The sequence below is a fragment of the Dipteris shenzhenensis genome, chromosome 15 (assembly GCF_047967505.1).
Source record: "Dipteris shenzhenensis isolate YYH24624 ecotype China chromosome 15, Dip_SZ_1.0, whole genome shotgun sequence".
NCBI classification, from domain to species: domain Eukaryota; kingdom Viridiplantae; phylum Streptophyta; class Polypodiopsida; order Gleicheniales; family Dipteridaceae; genus Dipteris; species Dipteris shenzhenensis.
The window spans coordinates 30,721,576-30,736,852 of NC_141610.1; the positions used below are offsets into that span (position 1 = coordinate 30,721,576).

At 44.2% G+C, this 15,277-nt stretch overlaps 1 protein-coding gene across 2 annotated transcripts in view; it reads left to right on the forward strand.

Moving 5' to 3' along the window:
* LOC147893677 (serine/threonine-protein kinase BLUS1-like) overlaps window positions 1–15,277 on the forward strand; it is a 154,780-nt gene that overhangs the window by 58,439 nt on the left and 81,064 nt on the right. For both annotated transcript variants that reach the window (XR_015542235.1, XM_087386068.1), the window contains exons 14-15: window positions 7,177–7,331; window positions 7,416–7,501. Coding sequence is in view for 1 of the 2 variants with exons in the window: in XM_087386068.1 (XP_087242194.1) it covers window positions 7,177–7,331; window positions 7,416–7,501 (241 nt within the window). In the remaining variant the exon portion in view is untranslated. The remainder of the gene's footprint in view (window positions 1–7,176; window positions 7,332–7,415; window positions 7,502–15,277) is intronic.

Genomic DNA, 15,277 nt, shown 5'->3' on the forward strand with positions numbered 1-15,277 from the left:
TTCATCATCAGCAACAGCATGACGGACATGCAATCTCCAAGTAGTGAAGCTTGCATGTGTTCATCAACAGAAGTGGCATCTACCAAGCAATGAGGAGAGGCAGATCAGCAGCAGCACGACGGACAAGCATGGAAGATTTTTCAAAATGAAAATTTTTAGGGAATTTACACTAAGAATCCAAAAGAAAAAGATATGCCAAAGAAAGAAGTACTTGCATATTTGAAGTAAAGAAGAAGACATTGATAAGGAAATCTGACCTGAAGTGGGTGCAGCTATTTGCAAAGGCCTAGAGCAAAGAAGTTGTTGTAAGCAAAGATTTGTGCTTGATAAAGGCTATTAGGAAATGGAGTCAAGATGAGTCAGTTTGGTGTGTTCTAGTGTGAGTTCTAGTCTAGTGTTCCCCAATTTGATCCCAAAATTAAATAAAGAAAGAGGGTGTAAGGCCATCTGGACCAGGGCACTTGCCCTTGTGAAGGGCTAAGAGAGCAGTCTTGAACTCTATGTTGGTGAATGGTGCATCAAGTGAGACTATCATATCTCTAGTCACCACCATAGGTAAGTGCTGCCAAATAATAACTCTAGCATCATCTCTGGCTTGAGTGTCAGGATTTGCTGTAAGAAGGGAGGCATAGAAACTTGTAGCTACCTGCAAGACGGTATCTGGATGTGTTTGTAAAACTCCGTCTGAGTCAGCAAGCTATGAAACATTGTCCCTACTATGTTTGGGGTCACAAGTAGAGGAGAACTGCTTGTTGACCCTACCTCCCGTCTGGGTCCAAAATGACTCCCTGGCATGAAAGGCATACTTTGCTCTTTGATCCAACAATGACTATTGCTGAGCCCTTGCTGTAGCAAGGCGCTCTTGAACCCAAGCATCTGTAGGCCTCTTCTGCTCTTCCGTCTCAAGAGTAGCCAACTGTTGGCAGATACCTATCTCTCGCCTAAGGATCTCAGCTCTCCTGAACCGAGCAACTGAGTGATAAAAGTCGCTAACATCTCTTTTTTCCCCCCATAAATTACTTCATTAGGTATGAATGAAAACCACGAGAGCAAGCTAAAATGCGGGAAAAGAATATCATCAGAAGATCTGACAAATCTGCCTCCTAACTGAACATCAAAGACAAGGGTATCCTCATGTGCATCCTGCAATGCAATGATCTGTAATGAAAAGCCCGTCCCTGAAAATGCTCCCTACCAAGTGGACTGTGTAAGTGGCATGTCATCTATATCAATCCACTTTGGCGGAATGGCTGCCTGTATTTGCTTTATCCTAAGTGCACTCCCTCTGAGGTGGCCAACTGCTAAAAGTCTTTGATCCTTTGGAAGTCTCATAAAGGCTTGCCAAGTGCCTACCGTAGAGGCAGGTCCCCTCTCCCATCTAGACCACTGCATGTAATGTGACACTCCAAGTGGCCTGCCATGATCATCTAAAATCGAGTCATTCCACATGACTGGCTATTTGTGAATTTCTTCACGAAAGTTGGGTGGAACTCTGCGAAGTGTGTTTCTCAAGCAACCACTAGCTTTCAGAATAGCAGCCATAAGAGGGGAAGGGGGAGATTTGAGATGGGCTGAAGTAAAGATCCATTTGCTGCTGTCCAATCAATCTCCCCCATGAGAAGGGGCACAAGACTGAATGCTACGTGAGAAAAGTTCCTTCCAAGGCTCCTATCCCGGCATCAATCTACGTACTACAAACTTGCAGAGTAAGGCCATACACTGCAAGTTCGGATCAATAATATTGAGACCTTCTCCTGTGGGGAGAATGAGGGTCTCCCAAGCCACCCTGGCTACAACATCTGAGGTGCCATCTAAACCACTTCATAGGAAGTTCCTGATAGGTCTCATTAGCTGAGCAATACAACCTCTAGATCTATACTAACATGAGCAGACAAACCAGGCAGTGGCCAATAAGACCTGGTTCACAACTACGACTCTAGATGCAAGGTCAAGTCTGGCTGAACTCCAAAAGATGAGTTTCCTCCTGATACTCTCCAACACGGGAGCGAACTGCTGTGCCAGAGAGATGCCCACCCCAACCTGGCATCCTAGATACCTGACGGAGACTCCCCTCTGAGCCCAAATGAACCCTATGTCAATCCCCTAGAATGGAGTGTCCTCATCACTGATTCAAAAGCCATTGGATTTGTTCCAATTTATGTGTGCACTTGCCGCAATGCAAAATAAATCCAATGCCGTCCTGAATGAATTTAATGTCTGTGGAGTGGCATCCAAAAAAATAGCCGTATCATCTGCCAACTCTTTGTCTAAGAGCTCATCCTCCTGCCTTAGAGGAAGCCTGAGCCCTACAGTCCCAACTTGAGCTCTAATGTAATAGCTCATGGCCTTAGCCACAAAAAGGAATAAAAAGGGGGCTAAGGACATCCCTGACAGACTGATCTGGTAATCTGAAACCTGTCCCCTCTGACTTCACCAATAAGAACCTGGTTGTGGGCTGATCTGTAGAGGGCTGACACCCCTCTAATCCATGTATCTGAGAAGCCAAAACGAGTAAGTGTGCCCTCTAGAAAGCCCCAATCTACCCTGTCATAAGCTCTCTCAAAATCCAAGAGTAGAATGGCCAGCCTGTGGTCATTATGCATGGCCCAATCCGAGGCCTCCCAAAATGAGAAGGTGTTATCAAAGATGCTCCTACCATGCACAAAACCTGTCTGTTGGAAGAAGCCACATGCTTGGGTGATGTCGTACGTCCAGGCATCATCCGGGCAATAGGTCTAGTCCATGACGATAACCCAATGATACTATTTCCATTCTGGAATGGAAATCATTTGGAAAGATGGCTAACCTACCTCGATGATTTGCATGCGCAAAACATTATATTCACGAATAAGATCTGGCATTAAGGGCTGCAGATGAAGGCTGATAGCTTTAGCTAAGATTTTATACAAGGTACCCAGCAAGGTAATCGGTCTCCACTGAGACACTAAATATTGTAACCCCCTTTCGGAATCAAATGAATGAGGCCCTCCATAAGTGAGAAGGGGGAGATTTGAGATGGGCTGAAGTAAAGATCCATCTGATGCTGTCCATCCCATGAGATGGAGTACAAGAATGAATACTGCGTGAGGAAAAATATTTCTAGGGCTCCTGTCTAGGCACCAATCCACGTACTACGAACTTGGAGAGCAAGGCCATACACTTCAAGTGTGGGTCAATAATATTGAGACCTCCTCCTCCTATGGGGAGAATGAGGGTCTCCCAAGCTACCTTGGCTACAACATCTGAGGTGCCATCTAAACCGCTCCATAGGAAGTTCCTAATAGGTCTCATGAGCTAAGCAATACAACCTCTAGATCTGCACCAACATGAGCAAACGAACCAGGCAATGGCCTATAATACCCTCACAACCACAACTCTAGATGCAAGATCAAGTCTGTCAGAACTCCAAAAGATGAGTTTCTTCCTGATACTCTCCAACACATGAGCAAACTGCTGTGCGGGAGAGATGCCCGCCCCAACTTGGCATCCCAAGCTACCTTGGCTACAACATCGGAGGTGCCATCTAAACCGCTCCATAGGAAGTTCTTAATAGGTCTCATGAGCTAAGCGATACAGCCTCTAGATCTATACCAACATGAGCAAACGAACCAGGCAATGGCCTATAATACCTTCACAACCACAACTCTGGATGCAAGATCAAGTCTGTCAGAACTCCAAAAGATGAGTTTCCTCCTAATACTCTCCAACACATGAGCAAACTGCTGTGCCGGAGAGATGCTCGTCCCAACCTGGCATCCCATATATCAGATAGAAACACCCATGACACCCCTTTGATCCATGCATCTAAGAAACCAAAGTGAGTAAGTGTGCCCTCCAGAAGGCCCAAGTCTACCCTATCATAAGCTTTCTCAAAGTCTAGGAGTAGAATGGCCAGCCTGTGGCCATTATGCTTTGCCCAATCCGAAGTCTCCCAAAATGAGAAGATGTTGTCAAAGATGCTCGTGCCATGCACAAATCCCATCTGCGTATCATGGATAAGATTTGGAAGAAAGGGCTGTAGACGAAGGCTGATAGCTTAAGGTAATCGGTCTGCACTAAGACACTAAATTCCTACAACCCCCTTTCGGAATCAAATGAATGAGGCCCTCCGTAAGTGAGTCTGACATCTTACCTGAGTGCCAAACACCCTGCAAGGCTGAAGTAATGTGATCCCCAATCTGATCCCAAAAAGTAATAAAAAATAAGGGGTAAGTCCATGTGAACCAAGACACTTGCCCTTGTGAAGGGCAAAGAGAGCTGTCCTGAACTATAAGTTGGTGAAGGGTGCATCAAGTGAGACAATCATATCCCCTGACACCAACCCAGGTAAGTGTCGCTAAATAACCACTCTAGCATCATCTGTGGCGTGAGTGTCAGCATCTGCTGTAAGAAGGGAGGCATAGAAATCGGTGGCAATCATCAAGACGGCATCCGAAGTGTCTAAAGAACTCCGCCTGAGTCAACAAGCTGTGAGACACTCTCCCTATTATGTCTGGGGCCAAGAGTAGAGAAGAACTGCTTGTTGACCCTACCTCCCATCTGAGTCCAAAATGACTCTCTGGCATGAAAGGCATACTCTGCTCTCTGATCTGAAAGTGACTGCTGCTGGGTCCTTGCTGCAGCAAGGCGCTCCTGAATCCAAGCAGCTGTAGGCTCCTCCCTCTGGAGGGCAACCAACTGCTAACGGATACCTATCTCACGCCTGAGGATCTCACCCCTCCTGATACGAGCAACTGAAAGATAAAAGTCGCTAATACCAGAGAGGGCTGCAGCTAAGATGTCGCTAATATCTGAGAGGGCTGCCGCTATATCTGACGGGGAAAGCAGCCCATCGTGCATGTGAGATACCCAAGTCTACAACACTGCCTCTGTGAGGCCCTCCTTTGTGTAGAATGCATTTGGAATCCTGATACTGGCAGGAGCGACTCCTCACATGAGGATCTGAAACATACAGAACAATTGGAAAGTGATCTGAAGTGGACACCCCATGTGTAATGCATACTGTCCTACCGTTGTCCAGAGCCCAATCATCCACATAAAATCTATCAATCCGTGCATGGATAGGCATCTGCAACCTCTTGTTCGACCAAGAAAACATGACTGATTGCGGCTTAGTGTGAAAAGCATCATCATGCTAAGCATCTTTGCCACTGTACTGAAAAAGGAAGGCATCCCAAGCTGCTCTCTCTAGGGAATGTAAACCACCTTCCCTACCACCTCTTTTGTCTGTGGGCATTTCAACCATGTTAAAATCATCCCCAATGATCCAAGACTCTGCAATGCATTGATGTATTTTGGAGTCCTTTGCCCCGGGTAGTCCCCCTAAAATGATATGTATTGAGTGTTTGGTTTTCATTGATTCTAAAGGTCCTCTGCCTTGGATAGTCCTCCTAAAAAGATGTAATGGTTTTCCTATTTTGGTGTGTGGCTTCCTGACATATCCTGTTATGAAGCCAAGGGGGGATGTATTGTGTGAGCCATATGTTTTGGCTTTGATAGGTCTCGTTATCAGGCCTGGCCGAGTTCCAGGGTGGTAGACCTATGAGCTGGTCATGTAGCCATGCTATAACGTGAGCCTCTGAGCATGTTGAGTCTCAAGGCATGAGAGTGCTTGGATCAACCTCCGAACATGCTCAGACTTTAGCCTCTGAGTTACATAGGGTGCATAGTTTGATGACTGTCATTGTCATGTTCTATTCTTGGTTCCATTCCAATAGTCTCTCACCTTGCCTTCATGGGGGGGTGTTGGAATATGAAGCCAAAGTGAGTCTAAAATGAGTGTTCTAGGTGGGCTAGGAGTGGTTTTATAGTCTAGTGAGTCCTAGACATGCCACGTGTCATATTGGGAGATATGCCATAGACATTGTGACTTTCTAGAGTCTAGTGGCACACTATATAGTGTTGTACTTGTCCATTGTCTATTAAATCAGTCAACATCAAGCTCTTTGGTATCATGTGAGTACTTGTTCATTGCTTTCATTTTCTTTCCATTTCATTTCCATTATTCTTGTTATCTTTCCTTTCCATTCCTAGTGTTAGCTTGCTTCTCTCCCTACCACTATGATCTTTCAAGTCCCACAATGCTCTTTAACCAATGCAATGCAAAGGAAAATGAAACTTGTTCTAGTTAACTGAAACTTTCTTTTACTGTAGTCAATATAAAAGACCTCTCTTTATTTCTTGGGGAAAAGTATGAATTTTTGACAGGAACCTAGTTCTAGGTTGATTTTCTGTAGGATGAGGGCTACTCGATTGGGTAGGAGCTCAGAGGTGAGATTTGTAGCAAGGGCTTGGGATGCAGTGCGAGAAACACTTTATTAGAGACATCCCACGTCGTTTGAAGAGTGGAGGCGTCAGCCCATCCTTTTCAACGACCTTATCAGGTCGGCAATCGGACAGTCCATTGGGAAGAGACCCACAACCTCTCATGAGGAGCTTTTTCTTGGATATAGTGGGAGAGTGGTTTCGTAGTTGTGGGTATGAGTACATTCAGGGTAGTTTGTTCTTCAGATTGGTAGGGCAGGTTGGCCTTCATCCATACTCTAGGCTTCATGGAGATGGTGTGGACACTTGGTACAGCTAGGAGAAGCAGGCCATGCAGCAGCAAATTATATCAGCCTGGAAGACATTGGCCAGCACTTGGCTAGATATCATTCATACTCTCAGAGGTAGATGGGATAGACTTCTATTAAGCATGAAAGAAACCCCAAGAGCAAAGCTCAAGGCTGAAATACATCATGCAAAGTGGGAGCTAGGCCCCTTCATGTCACTGATGGTGCTATAATATGGCATTATATACCACTAGAGTGGCTACATGTTCAGCCCTTTGTACGAGCTAATTCTCCATAGAGCAGCCAGCCAGGGGGATATCCTTCTGTTTTTGCCCTTCATTGGGGCGGTGTATTTTCCTTGGTGTCCATGCCACTAGGGAGATTATTAATAGAATTTTCTTCTCTGTGGAAAAAATAAATCTTATAAGAAGGACAATTGAGATTGACTTTGTGGTTGTTTTATTTAGCTATGATCCCCTACCCCTTAGTGGCCCTGCTGTTTGATGGTATGCAGGAGGCTGGAAAAGAAAAGTTCAACATAGAGTAATGCTTGTAACCCTTCTTGGACATTTATTACGATGAGTTTACCTACAGGGGTGTTGATTGTGTTTAAACTTTTGCACAGAGAGAAAACCTACAATGCTGCTATGAAAACTTTTGAGGAGCTTCCCTATTCCTTTATTTCCGAGGATCCTTCAGTGAATGGAGCATGTAATGTAGCAACATCAGATCAGCAGTCTACAAGAAGCAGCTCTATAGGATTACCATTTCCTGTTTTTGGTATGGGACTTTTTTGAAAAATCTATTTGCAGTAAATGTTCAGAATATTGTGCTCCATTGTGATGGGAATAGATGCTTCTGCAGCCAGTAAACAAAGCTCTGAAGAAAAGTGTTCAGTCCAGAGGAAAGGTCGCTTTTCTGTCACATCCACGGATACAAAACCTATTGAGGTATCAAAATCTGGGATCAAAGAATTAGATGGATGGAATTTTAAATAGTAGCAGTTTGATTAATCATGGGTAAATAGAGATTGAGCTCGCACAATCATCGATAACCTCACAGCAGCAACCTGTAAGGGCACATGTTAGTTTTTGCATAATTTTATTCGATTAACCTGCTTTTTTTGGGGGGTTCATAACGAGGCTTCTATCTGCAATATTTGGATGTTTAGCAGCTTGTTTTGCTTGAACTTATGAAACTGATTACAGAAATTCATAGATCTGCAATGAGGCTTCTGCTCTGCAATATTTGTATGTTTGGCAGCTTGTTTTGCTTGAGCTTATGAAACTAATTTTAAGGGAGATGGTCAATGCAAACTAGAGAAATTCATAGATCTGGAAGTTTGGGATCCTGTATGGTGTCCACAAGACAAAAGCAGTGTGTAGGTCTCCTGCCTCACATTATTACCTGGATATACTTATTTGCTTTTCAATAATTTATGTATTCTTCTTTGTTAGTATGTGCTTTTCTTTTATTGGTATGCATACCACATATGTTGCTTGAATGCCATGACATGTATTATGATAAATTTCCACATGGTGAGTAATAAATGTCTGGGTCATGTGACGTATGTTTTCAAAAGAAGTTTAGCAATGGTGAAATTATACAATATTTGAAGAGAAAGGTGTTTCCAACTGAGCCTTTCTTCTCTCATTCGTGGGAAAAACATATGCTTTTAAATACCTAGGTTGTGAAATTGGCACACCAGCTCTTCAAAGTTTGTAATATCACTCATCCTCTAACCGGAGTATGGAAATCAGGATGTCTCTTCAAAAATAAAACTGTATGTCCTTAGGATACCCAAAATTTCTTTTGTGTTTTTTTCTTTTGCAAAAAAGTACTTCTATTAAGTATGAAAGAAAACCGCAAAGCAAGCTCAATGCGGAAGTACATGTCCTCGTTGCCATTCTGCAATTGAGATAGTTCAGCATTGTCTTTGGGGATACAGACAAGCGAGGGCGATCCGGAAGGGTGTTGCGAGGATATTATGTACTTTCCATACTTCAGCCTTCTTCATGACCTGGGGTTCAGTGGCTTGGCTTTATCTTACGGGGCCTCGGGTCTATTTCAAGGGGCATGATTCAGATGGGGCTTTTTTGATCTGTCGACACTTAGTAGAGTCATGTTCCCTACAGGATGTTGCTTTTACTCCTTTCAGATCTGCACATGCTTCGGTAGACACATCATGGAAGATTCTGGCTAGTATTGCAACTTGGCATATTTGGAGACCTAGATGTACCGAGGCATTGGATGGATCCCAGGTTCATCCCTCTCAGACATTGGCCAGTGTTTGGACGGATACTATACATACCTTGATGGCCATCTGGGCGAGCATGACGGGTCATCGAGAGTAGCCTCTGCTAGGAGGAACACTTTCTTCAGAGTTTGGAGGGGCTCTCCTTTCTTCTCTGATTCTGGGCTTGACTTTGCATTTTCACACTCATCCCTAGTTATTTGCTAGCTCTTTTTGAGCTTTTATTTCTCTCATGTATTTACTGACATGATGTAGAGTTAGCCCCGAACTTGGACCTCCACAAGTTCACCGCAATCCCTCCGTGAATAGAAAGCCAAAAGAAGAGAGTGATTTTTCTATTCCTGAGGGATTTCCAGAGTTTCCTCCATATTTTTTTTGTGTTTGGTCCTTTGATTTTCAAGAAGTGCAATATTGCAATCCAGATATTTCAGAAATACTTTCGGGGACCAAAGGACATTCTTTCATACTGGAACTGACCCTTCTCAAGTGGATCAAGGTAATTGTGGGATGTGATCTTCAAGAAGGTTTTGCGTTATTGAAATTTTGCCCTTGAAATGTGATACTCTCTTTGTATCCTTGCACAATCCTTCTTTTCTAGCTTTTTCTTTTTGCTCAGGGGTCAACGAGGACTTTGACCAAGCCCAGGCTGCCATTGGAGCTACTTTTCTTTTCACCCCAACGGTGGTACTTGTCTTTGCTTGTCCCTCAACCGGCTTCACTTGCTCGGTTTGGCCACTTGGCTGCGAGACACTTGCCTTTGAAGTCCATTTCCTCTGAAATCCCCCTTTTCTCGGGTACTCATGCTGAGTCCCTGCTTGCACAAACCCACTAGGTCTGCCTCTGGCATCCTCATAGTTCAGGGCTACTACAATAGATTCATCTAATGTAGTCACATATTTAGCCCGAACTTCCATTTTAATCCTGTCGTTCTGTCCATAGATATAGTCTTTTAACTGAACCGACATAGGGAGAGGGTCTGTTATTTTCATAACACATTCCCTGAACTTGTCAGTGTACTCTGCCACTGACAAATTCCTGTGGCGAAGGCTTCTGTATGCATCCCAAGCTTGAGACTCTTCGTCAGGTGGAAGAAAGTGTTTCTTAAATTCAGCCTTAAACCCTTGCCAGGTGGTAGGGGCAACCTGATCTTTCTGTTGTTTTATCCACCACCTATCTGCTGCCTCGATAAACAGGTGAGTGGTCTCGCGGATTTTCTTTAGATCAGATCTGATTTCACAAATGGCGAAGGCTTCTTCCCACTTGTGTAACCAAACCTCGATCACATCAGAACTACGCTCGGTCATCCGACCAACGTACTTTTCCGGTCTATAATTGGCAATATTAGGTACCTTGACCTTCGCACGTTCCGACGAGTGTATACTGGGGCTCTGGCTCTGCTGGAGCTTTGCCCTTTTCATTTCTAGATGGTCTAGCCGACAAGGCTTGCACCATCCCTTTAAGTTCATTTTGACCAGCGTTCACTTGAAGCTGCTGGTCCATGATCTATTGTAAGGCATCTTCTAGTACAGAAATCCTACCCAGCAGAGTAGGTGCTATGTGGTGGGACACTTGTTCCGTAGATCGCGCTCTAGATTCACCAGGATTTACCCTGGAATCTTGTCCCTCTGCCTCCATTCTTTCAAAAGGGAAAATAGATTTATTTATTTTTAAATATTTTTTTTCGTACGCCAAAACTCCAAAAGTATATCACACTTCAAATTCCCCTTTGCTGTACAGGAATAATAGACTGCAAACTAAAAACTGAAAATTTGTATAGAAGGGAAAAAAAAATGCCCCCTGGAAGCTCCACGAAGTCTTGAGAGGATACTCCTATCCCTGGTATTCAGATCTTCAATAAAATAGTCGAACCAACTTCAAGAATGAAGATAGGCACATTACATACTAATCTCTGCCTTCTTTCCTTCGAATCACGGGCAATCACAGGCGATGGCATTCGATGTTCCTCCCAGCCTCTCTCATGGATTACATGCACACAAGATACGTAATTCATTCTCTTCATGCCTATCCACAAGCCCACAAATCCCTAGATGGTTCCCTCCTGCCACATGTCATCATTTTAGACCTTTAGCTTGGTACACCATTTACCCCTCTCTTGGGGCACAATTAAAACATTTGCCCCTTGGCATTCTTACACATTTAGGTGCTCCTAGGCTTGAGCACTTAGAACCACCTAGTCGATGCCAATACACCCTCACCTAGGACCTTGGCAGTTACTTCCCTTAACCATTTAATTTACGCACATGAAATATTTCAAAAGTCGGTCCTCTAAGGGAAAACGCGCACCGATCTTTCCGAGGTCATGCTATCTCGGCTAGATCATAACAAGTCCACTCCATCAAAAGTTCCTTACGGGTCTCTTGAGCTGAGTGATACACTCAGTGGAATGGCATCAGCAAGAACATACAAACAAAGCCGTGGCCAACAAGACCTGGTTGACCACCACAACCCTGGACGCAAGATTTTATGGTTGCTGTCTTGAAGGCTTGGGCTAGTTTTAGGAGTATCCTTTAGAGAGTTCCCCCTTCCTCTAGTGAAGGGATAGATAAGTAGCCTGTCATGTGGAACAAGAGAATACTTGATGATCATGGCAGACCACTTGGTGCCTCTCACTATATGCATTGGTCCAAGTGGGAGAGGGGACCTGCCTCCACTATCGGATCCTAGAAAGCTTTCAAAAATATTCAAGAGGACCGTAAGGCTCAGTTAGTAGGCAATCTCAGAGGGAGTGCAGGTAGAATACAACAATTTGATGAATGGATTGGTTGAATACAGATGATATGCCTATTTCGTGTTTTACTTGGATGGGTGCTTTCATGGTAGTAGGCGTTTCTCTACAGGTTATTTCTTTTTGTGGTGCAGATGAGGATGCCCTGTTCTTTGATGTTCTTGCAAGAGGCAAGTTGTCTAGATTGACCGATGATGTTTTATTAGAGATTGCATTCAGCTTGTCAGGATTGTTGGTTGACGGAGCATGGTTTAGACTCAGAGTGATACATAGACCTCACCTAGTCTTGTTACCCTGGGGGCTTGGAGATTATAGTAATGCCATGAGATTTCAGCTGAGTTGTAGAGGGGTTGGAGCCCCTCCAGAGCACCCTATTGGGAGAGATTTGAGATTTCAGTTGACATGCAGATGGAGGAGACTATGGACTATTCTATTGGATTTCTATTCATGGCGAGATTGCTATGAATCGTGGAGATCCAGTTTCTGGTCTGACCCTACTGGTCCTAGCTGCCTTTCCATTGTGGATCATGAGTTGGAATTTAATTGCTTGGTTCTCTCTCTCTCTCTCTCTCTCTCGGCTGTAGGTCTTCTTTGAGAGACATGACTCTTCTTGGGCTTTATTGATTCGATGCCACTTTGTTGAGGCATGCTCTCTAGTTGATGTTCCTACCTCACACTTCAGAGCTGTGGATTCTTCTTGGGAGATATTGGTGAGTATTGCAGCATGGCATATTTGGAGAGCCAAATGCACAGAGGCATTCGATGGATCCCAGGTCCACCTCTTATACTTTGGCGAGTGTATGGACGGACACTATGTTTACATTGATGGCCATTTGGCCAACCGTGCAGGGGTCCTCTCCGGCAAGAGGGCTATGTTTTCAAAGAATTGGGTGGCTCCCCCTTCTTCTTTGAGACTAGTATAGGGTTGAGATGGCATTTTCAACCTCAACCTTGGTTGTTTTCTACCTCTTTATGAGTAGTGTTTTTCATGCATTGCATTCCGCCTTGAGCTTGCTCTCGCGGGGTTTTTTCATCCTTTAGAGAAGTCCTATTCTTTAAATAATAAAAAAAGGCGATGATCCATGTCACCCCGCCCAATCCTCCTCCTTTTGCAGGTTGCTCTGAAAGATCCTGTTCACCCTGGTGCAGCTCCTTGGCCTAGGCACCTTCCTTCTACTAAGTATTCAAGGAGTTCGGTTGTAGTCTTGATACCAATTAACTAGGAGAAACGTTTTCGATTGTTCAAGGTCGAAGACGGTTCTGGGTTCCCCTTTCTTCTCTGAGAATAGGGAGCCCTCCTTTCTTCTCTAAGACTACCACAGGGTTGAGATGGCATTTTCAACCTCAACCTTGGTTGTTTTCTACCTTCTTTTGAGGGGTTTTTTCTAATACACCGCATGATGTATTGCCGCCTTGAGTTTTTGCTCTCGTGGGTTTTGTTCATACTTAATAGAAGTCTTTTTAATGGAAAAAAAAAAACAGGGTCCACGGTCAACAAGTATCTGTGAATGGCTGCCAAGGTCCAATTCATTTTAATATTCTTAGCCTTTTTAATCCAAATCGAATCCAATTCATGCAGTATGTTGTCGTAATCAGAGTGCGAAGTTTGATTATCAGGCCTAGCATCTCTACTATGAATGCAGCATGAATAGATTTCAAGCTTACATAAGTGTACTCTATCGTCCCAAACGTAGTGGCTGATGAAGACAATCAGGCCCCTCCAAAAAATATTGGTGACAATGAGCTCTTTCAGCTTCTAGGCACCACCTTGTCACACCTTGCCTCCTAAATTTTCAATATTCAAGACTAGCTCTATGTACTCCATCAACACTTGATCCAAGATCCTATGAGATGCCGCTCATTGTGATCCCTTGATTTGTAACCGAGCGCACATGCGATGAAGATGCCACTTATGGAGTAAAAAGACCCCCTTCAATGAATTTCCTTGGTGCTTTCAAGGAATAGACGGGCCAGTTTGATGGTACGTCCCAAATGGATGGATATGGATGGGGGGAGAATCGAACTTCATCAATGTATCGATGTTCAATCCCCAAAAGCAGAGAGGAGGCTTGTTGGAGACAGTTCTGGACATTCTAGGTGATGGGCTCTCTCTTGCCTTCTTCGTAACATAGCTCCAATTTAAACCGTTAATCACCACCATGAATAGTGATTGATTGGTTGTCGCTTTTACCCACTCCGCATTAAAACTTCCTCATAGAACTAAGAGAATGTTACAATACCCATTGTAAAATGGATTTTCAATCGAGGTAACTTCATTAAACTTGCCAATTGTCTGCTTTGATTTCTGGGATTGCTGATTCAAGCCCCATGTTTTCAAACTATTGAGGGCCTAGCAAGTATCATTTTATATATTCTGTGAATCCCTTGAGATAGAATCTTGTGAGAGAGGATTCCAAAAGGCACCTGCATTCTTGTACCAAGAGACGAGATATTCTCAGACGTGAGATTGGTGTTCACTAGCAGTTGGCAGCTTTGCAGAGGGAAGAGTAGAAACGGCCTTCAGATGCTTGGATTCAGGAGCGCCTTGCTGCAGCAAGGGCTCATCAGCCGACATTGCTTAATCAGAGAGCAGAGTATGCCTTTCATGCACAGGAGTCCTTTTGGATTCAGATGGGTGGCAGAGTCAATAAACACTTTTTCTTTACTCTTGGCCCTAGACATAGTAGAGAGAGTGTATCCCAGCTTATTGACTCACAAGGGGTTTTATAGACAGATCCAGATGACGTCATGCACATAGCTTCAGATTTTTATGCCGCCCTTCTTACTACAGATCCTAAATCACAGGATAGAGAGGATGCTAGATAGGTTATTTGGCAGAGCATCCCTATGTTGGTGAAACCAGATATGCATGTTTTGCTTGATGCACCTTTCACCAACACAGAGTTCAGGACTGCACTTTCAGCCCTGCAGAAGGGCAAGTGCCTAGGTTCGGATGCCCTCACCCCTTCTTTCTTCATTGCATTTTGGGATATGATTGGAGACTACATTACATCAGCCTTGCAAGGCATTTGGGACTCTGGCGAGATGCCTGGGTCACTTTTACAGAGGGTCTCATCCACCTTATACCGAAAGAAGGTTGCAGAAATTTAGTGTCCCAGTGGAGGCCTATCACACTTTTGGGGGCTTGTTACAAGATTCTGGCCAAAGCAATCAGCCTCCGATTGCAGCCCCTTCTCCAGATCTTATTCATGACACTCAGATGGGATTTGTGCATGGCAGAAGAATTTTTTATAACATTTTCTCCTCCTGGGAAGCTTCAGAGTGGGCCATGCAGAGCGGCCAGAATCTAGCCATTCTACTCTTGGATTTTGAGAAATCTTATGACAGAGTAGATTGGGTTTTGTGAGGGCACCCTTCTACGTTTTGGCTTTACAGATGCTTGGATTAGAGGTGTTTCCTCTTTGTATAGATCAGCCCACACAGCCAGGTACTTATTGGTGGGGTAAGGGGTGAGAGCTTTCAGATTTCCAGATCAGTCCATTAGAAATGCCCCCTTGCTCCTTTTCTTTTTTTGTTCGTGGTTGAAGCTATGAGTATCTATATTAGATCTCAAGCTGACATCTTTGGGCTAAGACTACCCATCAAGCGGGAAGAGGAGCTACTTGACAGTGAGTTGGCAGATGACACGGCAGTTTGCTTGGATGCCACACCACAAATGCTCACTTCTTTCAGGACAACATTGGATTTATTTTGCTTAGCGGTGGG